Source organism: Ictidomys tridecemlineatus, chromosome 2 (genome assembly GCF_052094955.1).
Source record: "Ictidomys tridecemlineatus isolate mIctTri1 chromosome 2, mIctTri1.hap1, whole genome shotgun sequence".
Lineage (NCBI taxonomy): Eukaryota > Metazoa > Chordata > Mammalia > Rodentia > Sciuridae > Ictidomys > Ictidomys tridecemlineatus.
Genome location: NC_135478.1, coordinates 104953394 through 104967532, shown reverse-complemented (window position 1 = coordinate 104967532; position 14139 = coordinate 104953394). Strand labels below are relative to the sequence as shown.

The 14139-nt window shown below is 55.4% G+C and overlaps 1 protein-coding gene across 2 annotated transcripts in view; it reads right to left on the bottom strand.

The window, feature by feature from the left end:
* The window catches only part of Tmem132c (transmembrane protein 132C), a 270662-nt gene that overhangs the window by 48981 nt on the left and 207542 nt on the right, over window positions 1-14139 (bottom strand). For both annotated transcript variants that reach the window (XM_078039373.1, XM_078039374.1), the window contains exon 4: window positions 400-583. In XM_078039373.1, the coding sequence (XP_077895499.1) occupies window positions 400-583 (184 nt within the window). The remainder of the gene's footprint in view (window positions 1-399; window positions 584-14139) is intronic.

The window sequence follows — 14139 nt, the reverse complement described above, 5'->3', positions numbered from 1 at the left end:
GGGTCCCTCAAGGACTGCACGGTCCAGAGCTCCCTGAGCTTCCAGGCATGCAGTATAACCAAGAATGACATTTGCTGACTCAGGTCCCCAGGACTTCAAAGTCACTTGTTGCCACAGCATAACCTAGCCCACCCCAACGGGTACACAGCACGGCCCACAAGCTTCTTAATAGAAAAGAAACAGAAGAAAGGAAATGGACTCAAAGAAGAGGTAAGTAGGTAAGGATGAAATGTGGCCTGGGTGTGGCAGGCACCACGAGGACCCATAGCCAGGCTGAGCTCACCGAGTCAATAGTGGCTTCTCCCGGCTGGAGGGAGGTGGGAGGCTGGGGGGTCAGCACCCCTGGGGTTGCAACAATGCACGTCTCGAGGTGGGGGCGGCCAGGGTAGCACATCTTACCATGGCCAGCGGCACGATGCCCACCAGGTCCTTCTGGCTGACGAAGATCTCGGATACGGCGATGTCGGTGGTCCCCTTCCGCGGGTATTCCACCTGCCACGTGATGGGCTGAGTCCCCGAGAGGCTGCTGAAGCTGGCGATCTCAAAGTTCATCTGCACAACCTCGCTGAACAGACTGCTGCTTCTGGAAGGGAGCAGAGGGGAGTGGCGTCAGGCTGACCTCCTTCAAAGACCCTCTCCCTTCCCCCTCCAAGGCAATCTTAGACTCTACAGATAAAGAAGAGGCCAGGGTTTGGTGGGGCACCTGGCATGGGCCACCACCTCCAACTTGGGAGTGGGTGGCCAGGATGGAGCAGCAGCCACACGTTATGGGTCCGGGATTGAGGTGTTGAACATGGAGCTGGCATCAGCCTGGGCCTCAAGGAGGCTCCTGATGAAGAGATAAGCCAGTGGGCTTGGGCTGGCTGTGTGCACCCGTGTGGCCTTGAACTAAGCAGACCCCTTATATTTAGTGTCATATCTGCAGCAGATGCAATATCGCCTCCTTGCCCTCCTTCCCAGCTGGTCCCTCCCTCTCTCCTTGGGGATAACAAGCTCTTCCCACTCCCAGGCTCTCCTGCAGCCAGATGCAGGCTCATAGCAGGGTCCACAAGGCAGACCCCACTCATCGGGGCTCAGAGATAAAAGGGGTCATGAAACATCAGCAGTGGAGGAGGCTGGGATTCCCTGGAGGGCTGAGTTCCGGGTTCTTCAGGGCGGCTGTGGGTGCTCCGTCACCCTGGCCCTCATATTCTCAGTCGCTGGTCTCTGCAGAGCCTGGTCACTTTTTCATGGTCTCTATTATCCCTGCTGCCCTGGCTCTGGCTAGGAGGTTAATACCTTCAATTCGGTGCCTCTCCTAGTCTCCCAAGGTTGTCTGAATCACCTAGTGTACTTCAGTGAAGCCTCTTGTGTTCAGAAGGCCTCCTTAGCTGGAGGGCCCCTGTGTCTGAACCTAAGAATTCCAACTCTACTGTGCATCCTGGGGAAGGGGGCCCAGACAGATGTTCAGCAAGCTCACCTAGCATACTTCAGAGCCAGCGACAGTCCAGACTTTATTTCTCAGATGACGAAATTTAGGCCTGGAAAGGGAACATGGCTTCCTCCGACCTGAGAGGCAGCATCAACACGGAGCGCTGTGTCTCCTGCTCCCTAGTGCAATGCTCTTTGGCATCCACCTCTGTGGCCAGACACGACCTCCCAGGCACCAAAGGACCTTCTCAAGACAGGGAACAGCCAACTGTGTCCTTGGACCACATAGCAGCTGTCTACTTTGGCAAGTCACGCTTTATTGGCACAAAGCCCTGTGGGACAGCTTGCGTTCTGTCTGTGGCTGTGTTGGTGACACAGAGGCAGGTGTGAGTCACAGCATCGCCTGCATATCCTGAAGCACACACTATCTGGACCTTCGAGGGGAGCCTGCCAGTCTTCGCCGTCAGCTGGAGAAGGAAGGTGGGTGCACTGTCCGCAGCTGTTCAATCACCAGAACTGAGAAGAACCAGGAAGGAGGGGTGTTCACTTGTCCAGGGTCCTGTGGAGCCTTGGGGTTCAGACCAGGATTGCCTAAGCAGTGAGTCACCCATTGGCACCATCTCAGGCTGGGGTCTTGAGGGTAGGCCACCTGTTTGCAGGCAAATTCAAGAGGGTTTTTTCCAGCGCACATCACGGAAGACACACCAGATGCACTCAGCAGTGGCCCCCTGAGCGTGCGCTGTGCTGGGTGGAGGCGGGCCACCTTTCCCTTTGCCAGGGCGAGAATCAGCCACAAAAGAACCTGCGGAGTCTTCAGGGCTTGCTCCAGGCCGAGGGCTGCATGCACGTGGCACAGTCTGTGGCTGAGCTGGAGATAACAGATGCACCAGCCCCAGCTCTGGGACAGGTGGATCCTCCATGAGCTCTCTGAGCCTGAGGTGGGGCCCGGAGCATCGTGATTAATGAAACGCCAGGATTCCTCTAGAAGGGAAAATAAACCCAAGGTCTGGACAGTCCAGTCGGGCTGCATCTCAGGAGTGAAACTCTGGTCTTGGACAATGAGGGGTCTGGGCTCTGGAGTGTTTCCAAACTGGGAGATGAGCTCTTGCCCCAGGAACCAGAGGCCCTGGCTTAGATGCCCCATGACCTCCAGGGCGTCCTCCTCCCTGGCCACAGGCACTCCTGGGTTTCCAGGACTTACTCTTGTTCTCCTAGTGAGGACACCGGGGACCTTCCCACCTGCCATGGTGGAGGGTCCTGCTGGCTGGGCCTGCTGGAGGTTCCACCGCTGCCCAGCTACTTGGTGGACTCCTGCCAGCAATGGCTTGGCCCTCCTCGGGACTACACATGACAAAACTCCAACTGCCCACAGGCTGGGTCTGTGGAGGCCCCCGGGAGGCCTGTCCTGATGCCAGGCTGCAGAGTCTTCAGGGCTCCCGCCTACACCTGGCTGCATCTCCTGTAGCATATTCTTTAGTGACCATCTCTAAGGCTCTCAAATTTCTGAGGCTCAGCGGCATCACCCCCACTGGAACACCGGTGTTCCCACCACAGGAAGGGGAGCAGCCTGCAGGGGACAGGACTCCCCCTGCTGCAGCCATAGCTCCTGCAGCTCTGCCAAGGCTGGGAACAACGACTTGACTCGGATCGAGAAGGAAGCAGTGTTTTCCCTGGCGTTGAAGGAATGGTGGTATGATTTTCAAGAGTGATGAGGTTACCTGCCCAAGGTGGGTTTTTTGTTTTTGAACCAAGGATTAACCCAGGGGTGCTTTACCACTGACCCACATCCACAGCCCTTTTAAATATTTTATTTAGAGACAAGGTCTCACTGAGCTGCTTAGGGCCTTGCTAAGATGCTGAGGCTGGCTTTGAACTCACGATCCTTCTGCCTCAGCCTCCTGAGCCGCTAGAATTACAGGTGTACACCACTGTGCCTGGCCTTTCAAGGGGTTTTGCTAAAGTGCATACAGAATGGAAAGAAGACCCTACTGTTAATGAGATTCACTATGTTCCAGGCACAGGCCCAGGCTCCATGCATACGTCATTCCAAACCCCACTGAAACTCCTCAGGGTGCATGGCTGCCGAGACTCCCAGTTCACACCAGTGTTGGAGCAGAGACTCCTGACTCTGTGGCCAGGGATAGCTTTGCATCACGGAATTGAGGGCAATAACTCTGCACGTCCCTGTTTGAAACATGCTGTGGTACACCCCCCCCCCCCCCCCCGGGGCTCTCAGCACTCTTGTGAGCCAACTGAGCTCAATTTCTGTTTCAGAATAAAAAAATAATAATAATAAAAAAGTTTGCAGTTGGAGGAAAACTCCAGCCGCCTAAGAGCTGGGCAGAATTACAAGCAGAGTGATATCAGGATGAGTCCCTGGGTCAAGGGGGATGGGAACGTGCTTGTTCAGAACATTGACATCAGACTCTCAGGCACAGGAGACCTCAGCAAGACGGAGGAGACGTCCTGGGTCACAGGGAGCCCAGAGGCACGTGTGGGAAGAGGCCACCCAAGGCCGACCTGGCAGAGACGGGTCGGTGCCTGGGAGGCTCAAGCCTGAACCGGCTGACTGGGAACAGGGGGTACAGACTTCATACCCTGTTTATTTACTTCTCTGCACAGGTGTGGCTCTATCCCCTCCTCAGTGGCCAGCCAGCCTTAACTTCATCTTTTAGAGCATGTGGGACATATCAAATTACAGGGAGGGGAACTACTAAGGAATCGGGCACTGTGGAGAGGTGAGCGGAGAGGGCGACCGGTGCCCACGGCCTGCTCTGTTCCTTCTGAGTGGAAGCCTTGCTGTGTGCCTGCGACGGCTGCCTTCTCAGTGCAGGGTAGAGAAAGATGGTTCTAGAGAGGCTGGGAGCCTGCACTTTTCTATGGAATCTCTGGATAACAGCTCTTTCGGCCCTGATGTGGCTCAGACGGCAGCTCCACTTGCTGTCCCTGGTTGGGAACTCCAGTGGCCGTGGGTTCCTCCACACCTCTATCTCAGAGGCTTCCTCCGTCTTTATGGGAACCCTTTGCAGAAGCTCCTTCACTGAGGTGGAAGAGGCCTGTCCTGAGGACGGTGCAGTGTGGTTTCCCAACTGGGTCCCCAGGACTCCAAAGGGGTGAGCAAGAGATGGGCGTGGCTACATGGGTCCTGAACGCCACTGGGTCCCTATGTCCTCATGTTGCCAAATAAGAGCAGCTGTGGCCTGGGGGTTCAAGACATTGGGTCTCTAGGAGGCATTTATTTCAAGGAATGAAAGAGAAAGAAGGAAAGAAGGAGATGAGGGAGAGAAGAGGGAAGGAAGAGGATGGAGAGTTAGAACCCAGACTGTGTGGAAGAGCAGGCCAGGAACCCCCACCCAGCTTAGGTGGGGCTTGTGGTGCTGCTGGAGTAAAATAGAGGAATTTCAACACTTATGTGACTCCAGAAAGCGTCCAAGAGCCATCCCTTGCTAAAATCAATAATGGGCACTTATTGCAGTGACTCTTGAAAGAAATTTTCAAAATCGGCTTAAAGAAGCTCTTACTGAAAAGCAAATAAATTCCCCCAATAGTCACAATAGTGTTTGGACCACCGAAAATTCGATTTACCAAGCCTCTTATCTAGTGGGCTCTATCTGGTAAGAAAGTGGAGCCCAGGGCGGTGTCTCAACGCCAGAGGGACTTGGCCTCCCCACTCCGGGGGAGGGCACTTGCCCTCCGTAGCTGCAGAGAGAGAGGAGAGCCACAAAGGGAAGAAAGGAGCCTTGGAGTGGGGCTGCCCCAGGATATTGGGGCATCTGCCCCAGGCTTCGCTTTATTCCTCTGCATCATGTGCATTGGATGAAGGTGGGCACACGTCCTGTCCCCAGACCCCAGGTCCACACTGATGGCCTGTGTGCTCTGGGGTGTCAGAGCTGCAGATTGTGGGTTTGAGCTACAAATTGCAAGCAACTGCAAAACCCTTGATCCAGCTGAGGGAAGGGTACAGAACATATGCTTCAAAGTCACCAGGAAGGGGGGAGAAAAGAAATGGATAAGGTGGGGGGGACAAAGAATGGCCACAAATCTAGAGCCTCAGAGAAAGCCAGCTCTGGAGAGGACGGGGCCGCCGGGGCCCCCGCTCTGCTCTCTTGACTCTCCACCAGTGACCCCCATTCCGAGTGTTGAGCAAGGACGGGGACTGGCTGAGGAGATGACCTGCTGCTGTCCAGCATGCCTGGGCAGCCAGAGGGAGTCCCCTCTTTCTTTCTTGCTCTCCCCAGTTACTAGGCAGAATTCCAGGCTCAGGACAGCGGCTGGAGAGCAAAGCCTAGGAAGCCTGCGTGTTGCCAAGCACTCGGATTTGGAGCCTGGACTTAAAAGCAAACCTAAGCACACATTTTCCTTCTCTCTAAAGGAGCAAAGCCTAGGAATCCATGGGAGCAGGCAATAAATGGGGAGATGGAGAAAGAGACTCCTTTACTGCCAATTACATCAATGCCAATGGCGTCCCTTTAAAGCACAGCAGCCCCTTGGAGCAGCCGAACCCGTCATTACTGTGGATCTAGCTCCCACCTGAATTCCCTCTGTTGTAACTACTTAAGGGGAGGCGCTGGGTCTCAAATCCTACCCACCTCTTTCAGGGGTGACTTTGCTGTACCTCCCATCAAGAGCTGAGACCCTCTCTCCCCTGCTGGAATCCAAGCTGGCCCTGAGATTCACTTTGGCCCACAGAGCACCGTGGAAGTGACCCTGCAGAACTTCCCAGCCTCGCAGCAGCTACCCTTCTCTTGAGGGGCACTGCTGTGACATCACCATGACATGAAGACCCTGGGCCGTGTGGAGAGAGAGGCCCCTACCATCCAGCCCCAAGCTGCTGCACCAGGTAAAGACAGTGCCAATGGGGGTGGGGTGGGGGTGGCCCAGTGAGTTTCTACTCAGGAGAAGCAGTGTATGGCTTGGAGTCAGAAAGCACGGGGGACTCTGTTACGTAGCACTAGGTGGAGACATGGCTGCCACAGCTCTTTTGAGCAGAGTATGGCACAGGTAGGGCACAGGTGGAGAAGAAATTGGATGCCAAGAGCAGGGAGGAGCCCAGAAGCCCACCACCCTGCAGCCCACCAAGGCCCCACTGGTCCAGAATGCAGTGAAATGTTTGCCCAGCTCCAAGGAAGTCTTCTGAGGTGGCTGAGAGGGGACAGAGGCAGAACTCCATCTCAGTGTCCAGCAGGAGGATGGGTGGACAGTAAGATGGCCTGGACTGTGGACAGAGACCACTGAACGTGGCTGCTCCATGAGGGTGGGCCTCAGCACCCACCACACTGGCACACAGGAAGCAATTGGCAGCTCCTTCATGTGAGGCCATCAGAGAGAGAGACGACCCGAGGGCCCGGTGTCCTCTGCAGCCCCATGCCACGATGAGCCTTGTCAGCTGGGCCAAGTTTGCAGAGAACCCTGCAGAGCCTAATGGGCCCAAATGACCAAGTTTCCACCTTAAATGCCTTAGAAAGCCTGGCATGAACCCTAACAGGATTTCCACCTACAGGAGGGCTGGGGGCTGGGGGAGACGGGAGTAAACGGCAGAGGAGGCCTGGAGCGGCACATGCCATTCTGCACACTGGGGTGTGTCCATGGGAAGGCCCACTGCCTTCCCCAGTGAAGCTGTGCATGGTTAACAGTGCCCAGGCAGCGGCCAGCCTGAGCCTGGCCCCAAGATCCAGTGTCTCTCAAATCCTGGTCACAGGATTCCACCTCCACGGGGCTCCCTCATCTCCTCATCATCCCCCGGCCGCTCCCATCTGGCCCTGGTGCTACTCAAACACACCAAGTGCATCTGCCCTTGCTCTCCACCTCGGCTGGCCCCTCACTGCATGAACACATGACACACTCTTCACATGACCCTGGACCCTCGCCTCCACTGGAGGCTCACCCTGCCCCTTCATTTACATGTCCACACATTACACTGTGCACCCCTTTGTACCTGCTGGACCACATGCCCCCTCCTTCTCCAAGGCCAGCTCCCTGACAGCACGACATGGCCCCTTCCATTGCCTCCTCAGGTCTCATCACTGCCATAATCCATGGGAGGCACCCAGCAAATATTTGTTGAATGTGTGACATGTGAGCGATTGCTCCCCGAGCCAAGCTCCCTGAGACTCACGATTTTCTTTCCTTCCACTAGTCAGGTTAATATTAATTTTTGCTCAAGACGGGAGCCGGCTTTCTTGGAAGGGAGTGCAGGCGCATCCTTGGGAGCTATCAGCTCTTCCAGAAGCCTTGAACCTGTTCCAGGAGCAAAGCGAAAGGCAGAGACTCCTGGAGGTTCTCCAGCACAGACACGCTCGAGGTCCACTCCTAAAACTTTGCATTTTCCGAATATCACAGAAGACAGACGCTGGATCTGCTCCAAAGCTTGCTATTAAATTTTATGCCTGCTAAGCTCTACTAAATACATAATGAGGAGGCCGAATTAACTATGCAGAATTGTAATTTACAGTTAATGTTTGTAATTGATGAGCTGCGGGTCTCTGTGGCAGCGCTAACTGCTGAGATGAGAAGGCCCTGAAGGGATAAAGGAAAGTTTCCTCTTTGAAAACAGAAGGCTTCCTCAACCAGCTTTGTGCCCATTCATCCAGCATCCAGCCACTGGACACTGACCAACACGGATTTGTGCCAGACACTGTGTGAGAGACGGGGAAGTGAGCCATTGTGGTCCTCAGCACCTGTGGGCGACCCAGGAGTCCCCAGACTCCTGCTGTCCACTCACTGCTTACTTGGCTACAGACAAGGTGAGGAGACTGCCCAGTGGTGGTAGATCATCAGGCCTGGGTGCTGCTCTGCCCTGGTCCCCTGGGTTCCCTTCTTTGGCACCTGACTACAATGATGTTTCCAATTTCAGGTCCCCTTGGAGTTGAGAAAGTGCTTCTCTTTGAACTTGGGGGTGCAGACCACAAGTACTCTGGAGGAACTTGAACTCAGAACCTCTGCTTTCTTATTTAAGATGCTCAACCCTGATTGATGGCAGGAGGGCCTGCTTGGCTTTAAGGAGATACCAGTGCTTTTTAAAAGTGGCCTTCCCCTCTCTCTTTCAGATTGGGCCAGCAGGGGCTGGGCCTAGATGTCCCTCTTCTTGTTTGGCAAAGCTTCTGAGGACACTCCAGGTAGGGTAAAGAAGCACTGATCTATGTTTGGTTTGGTTTTTAAGGGAGTAGTATCAAGTACGAAGGTCTTTTTCTTATACCCAAATCAGCAGCAGCAAGATGGGACAGGATCTCATCCCAGCAAAGCTGTAGAGGCAGGCCTGAGTGCCCTGGACCCCTGGCCCTGCCGTGGGCCTCCTGGTGCCACGGACAGCCCCACAGTCAGAGTACAGAGGGCCTCTGCCTGAGACACACACTGTGCCTGAGACAGTCTCTTCCAGAGACACCCTGCAGCTGAGAGAGCGTCCTCAGCTTCCTCCTTCCACTCTCCGACTCTCGCCCTCCCTCAGGGTCTCGCTCTGGCTACACAGAGCCAATAGCCCAGTGGGCAAGTTTGGTCCCTTGCTGTAATCCAGGTGAAAGGACCCAATGATGGCAGCCCCCCCCCCCACCCTCCATAACCCAGTTAGCAAGGGAGCTCGGAAAGTTCATTCTGCAGGTTGTGGAGTGATGGACTGAGACCAAGTGGGCCTCTGGCCAGCGCTGCCCACCTCGACTCCCATACAAGCACCTCTGCTCACTCCACTGAGGGAGGTCCAGCGCACTGCCCCAGCTAGGGGCAACTGGCCAGGAGGTGACAGTAGCTTCCCTGAAATAGACTGGAGCTGAGACCTGCCCAGGGTGGAGTTGACCAGGGGAAGGCACTCACAGGGTTTAGGAAGGGGCCTTGTGAGGAAAGACCCCTGAGGACATAAGATGTGTCCCAACACCTGGGGGAGCAAGCTGGGGGACCCAGTGTCCGACACCCCTGCCTCTGCTGGTGGTGGCAGTGGGATGGGGTCCTCCAAACTCCGTCCTTCCACATGCACTTTTTTTTAAAAAAAATATTTTTATTTTATTCTTATGTGGTGCTGAGGATTGAACCCAGTGCCTCACACATACCAGGCGAGCGCGCTACTACTTGAGCCATATCCCCAGCCCAACATGTGCTTTTTTACATGTTCTCAATACTGTCTGCATTTTATCTTTAAAAGGTTTTTTTTTTTGTATTAAAATATATAAAATGCATCACATGGGGAAGAAGCATACTGGGGGCCACTCTCCTCCCTGGCTCAGTCTCTCCTGGATCCCAAGACAGCGAGGAGCTGACACAGCAGGATGTGGGGCTCCCATGGAAGGATCTGGGTACAACTGGATTACAAGGAAGAGCAGCAAGGGCTATGCAGAGTGGACTCCCAGGCAGAGGCCTCTGGTGGTGGGCAGGGTCCTGGGAGAAGAGCAGAGAGGGTTGGAAAGGATGGGCGAGGAGGGAGTGGACTGGGAAACCATAGGAGAAGAGGGCAGGACAGGGAGCAGCTGCACAGCAGGGAGGGAGCGGGAGCTCCCCGGGTTCCCAGTGCTGGTATGGGAGGCCAGGGACTCGAAGCTCCTGGAGGTTTTGCTCTGATGGCTGCTAAGTGTCACTCAGTCCTTTGGGGGTTATGCAGGGCATGCTCTGCCTGGCCTGGAAGCAGCCAGTTCTCCAGCAGGCTCTGTGGCTTGACCTGTCCATCATGGTCCATGGCTGTCTTCCCAACATGAGGAGTGGCACCCCTGCCCCTGCTCACCCCACAAGCCAGAGAGGGCAGGGAGGTGAGCAGGGAGGTGACATTCCTGTGAGCAGGGAGGTCCTTCTGTAACATACAGCTCCTGAGGCCACTTCTATCTTTAACTGTCTCCCTGATTTCCTACCTTAGTTAGAGGACCTGTGTCCTTCCCTGGGTCACTATGTCTTTCCCCCTCCTCCTCCGTCTCCCCCCTTGCTGTGCCGCTGCTATGGGCTCTTGGCTGCTGCACAGACCCACTGAGCTCACCCCACCTTTGCATGGCTGCTCCCTTTGGCTCTCAGCACATGGCCGGCTCCATCCTGTCACCCAGCGTAGAAGTCGTGACATTCTGAAAATTGAACACCAGACTCAAGGTTTCACCCCCGGTGCCAATGCTGCACTTTCCCCGCTGCCGAGGGGTAAGCTCCTTGAGATGAGAAACTTTGCCAGGTCCCTGTGGGGTCACTGAGGCTTAGCACAGTGCCTGGAAGAACAGGAGGGGTGACCACACCTGCATTTGTTCAGAGGATTACTCTGGGTTCCTGCTCCACCTCTGGCGTCATGACCCTGATCCCCCAAGGCCTGGTGCGTGCCTCACGGCCTCCTGAGGATCACCTCTGGTTCCTCCCAGAAGCACCTACTGTCCTCTCTGGAGGACATGCCCACTGGGCTGATGGCTTCTGAGAAGCAGAAGTGAGCTGGAGGCCAGGTGGGAGGAGGGAGCCGGCTTCCAGACAGGATGATGGACACACACAGCTGCCGTCTCTCCAATCAGCTGCAGTTCTGTGGTGCAACGGGAAACTGAGGCACCACTTGCCCTGACAAGCCTGTCTTCAATTTCCAGTGGCCCCTCAGTATCAGGGACAGGCCAGGGCCAAGTGTCAACCACCTGCTCTCCACTCACCCAGTGTGTTGGGTCTGCAGTTCAGGAAAAACCATCACGAGGTGCCTGGACGTGTCCCTAACAGAAAATGGACAAGCTACAATGAAGCGGCTCTGCTGAAGGGGACAGCCTTCCCCACCCCAGGCTCCACCGTGGCTATGACGATGCATTTGACCACGTGTTCGCTCACACATGGACTTCACAAGAAGGGCTCTTGCGTGGGGTTGGGCACTGGGGCCTCCATGCAGCCGTGGGCTGGCTGTCGTTGTCCTGTTCCCATCCTCCTAGGGACCCCATGGGACACTCAGGGTGCACACATCAGAACTTCCCAGCATCTGTCTGTCTAAACAGCACACAGGATGGTGGCTTCCTTCTGAGGAATGACCCTTCTGCTATTGCATGGAGCTGCGATGGGTGGTCACTTCCTGGTGGCTCCCCCATCCCACTTTAAAATCACAGCGTCTGAGCCTCGACCCTCAGGTTCTGTGTGGCCAGTGAGACTGAGCTGGGTGCTGTGCCCTCCCAGGTCCTTGCTGTCCAGCCTTGCCAAGAAGGGAGAGCGCAGGGTGCAGTGTGGCTGTGCCAGGTCACCCACCTCAAGCCCTTGTTGAGGCTGCTGTCCTGCCCTCCCTGTGACCATCTGCTCTTTGCTTCTTGCTCCCCCCACCTCACCCCCAACCAGGGTTACTTTAGCCAGATTCGGCTTCTGCTGCTAGGCATCCACAAACAGACTGACTGAGCCTGCTGGGCCTCAGTCCTCCCTCTGTAAGAGCAGGGTGTTCAGCTCTTGGAGTTAACACTGGCCACAGAGCCGTTCACCTCACACCTGTCGCCAACTCTGGGAAGCCAGAGCTCGGGACAGCAGGAGAAATCCCCGCCCTGCTCAGGCCCTGGAAACCACATCGGACTCACTCATCTTTAAACGGTTCCTTATATTCCGACAAGGAGCAGCTTGGCTTCAAAGGTGGCAGATGCCGTGAACAAATGTCTCCCCTGTGGGCCATCACTTGCCGCAGGAAGAGGGTCAGATACCAGGGGAAAATGCAGCCAGCGGAAAAATCAATGGGGGACCAAAACTGCTGTTCCCCACTCTGTCCCCTGGGGAGCCGGGTTCTCTCTCAGCTGCGCTGACCCTTCTGACCCATCTTGAGAAAGAATGCTTGCTGGCCAGCAGCCCTCCCTCTGCAGAGCCTGGCTCTCTGGAGCAGCCGTGATGGAGAGCCAGGGGCGCTTTTCAAATCCACAGCCCTGAAGCTGTAACTATCTAGCTGAGCCCATCCAAGGGGACCTTCCACTTAGAAAAAGCCATTCTTAGGTGACTTGGAAACAGCCGGAATGGAGAGTAAAGATGCCGAAATGAACCGCATCCTTTGAGAAATCAGTTCCGAGGCTGCAATTTCATTTTCAAGTAAACTCCGTTTAGAGGGACTCCCCGGACCCAGGACTGTGGGGAATTGAATAATACTGTGTTCACACTGGAAATGGAAAACATCGTCCTGTTGACAAATGGTTTCAATCCCAGAGCCCTCCTTGCACTCAAGTGTTACAAAGCAGCCGTGACAGCTGTTCCTCCCTTTGCTCTCTCTATTCCCAGCCTTGTTTGGGAGGGACAGCGGCGCTGGGCCCACTGGGCACCGGCTGGGAGGTTTCTAGCTACCTTCATTTACAGCATGTGACACGCAGTCTTTCAAGAAATGTTTACTGTGTACCTACAGCACGCAAGGCAGGTTTTAAGGAGCTGGGGACATAGCAGCAACAAAATGCATGCCGATTTTCATGGAGTTTGGTGCCAATGTCTGCATGGGGGCTGGGAAGGTGGCAGGAGGTGCTGCTGATGGGGGGAGGCACCTAATAATGAATTCCCCAGGCCCCACCCTTCCTTTCCACCTAGCTTCCTGGTCACAGGGCTTTGCTGGCAGTTTGCACAACTGTGCTGACTGGGGCAGATGTGATTCTCAGGCACCACGGAGGCCACCAGAGCCTTGAGCAGGTGCTTTGCTACTCACTCGGCCTGATTTTCTGTCCTTTCTTTATAAGCTGGGACTCAGAGAAAGCCCTCCCTAGCGCAGGAAAGCCAGAGCACGTGAGGTAAGCTCCTAAGGCAACAGCCAGCGCTCTTTAAGATTCTGCAGGTGAGCTCAGGAGAGGGGACTAGAGAGACCTGGAAATCCAGATGCAGTAGAGGAAGCATGAGGGGCAGGAACAATTTCAGTAACTGCTGTCACCTGGCTCTGTCTTCAGGATTGCTCAGGGGGTCGAGCTGCTGGGTTAGGAGGGAAACCACCTGCATCAGTGCTCACGGTGTATAGGAGTGTGTGTGTCCAGTGTGCACCAGTTCCTGGCCCTGCATAGGAGGTGCCAGCCTCAGAAGGAGTGCCTGTCTCAAGGACAGGTGAAGGCAGGACCCGAACCCGGATCCCATGCAGATGTCAGCCACGTGCAGGGGAAGACTCCCACTCTTACTAGCTGTGTGACTGAGATAGGAAGGTGTCTCTGATCTAAGCGAGGCAGCCCTTAGAGGATGGCCCCAGGACCCAGAGAGCAGCTTCCAGCTCAGTTGGGGGCAGAAGTCTGTGTTGAAGCTTTCTTTTGAAGCGGGGAGGAGAAGAGAGGGGACATGGAGAGGGGCCAGCCTCCTGTCCCCAGACGGTGCCTTCTTGCTGTGTCCTCATAGGCTGCCCTCCGACCCCTTTCCTGAGAGCCTTACTGCCATTCACAGAGCACCAGCCTCATCACGTAAGCACCTTCCAAGCCCCCTCCTCTGAACCCAGCCAGTGTGTCCTGGTGGGATCCAGCCTAGGATCTCAGGGGACACAGCCCCCACACTGGGTCCAGGCTGGGTTCTTACAGCCCCAACAATCCACCACCCACCAGTGAAGTAAATGACCAAAAAGCACATACACAGGCCTAAGCCACCCATTGTCCCTCACCTGAGCTTGACCTCAGAGTCTCCAGACATAGGGATCATTTCTTCATCTTTAAGACGGGGCGCATAGAAGAATCTACCCCCCACCCCCACCCCTGCCCCGGCCGTTAGTCACAGGAGCATGAGTTGCTACACAGCAGGTGCCCAGAGCCAGACTAGCACTAAGGAGCTGCTGCTGATTGTCTTTGGGACTCCAAACTTCAAATTTGGAATGCACGACTCACACATGGTGTTTGGCCA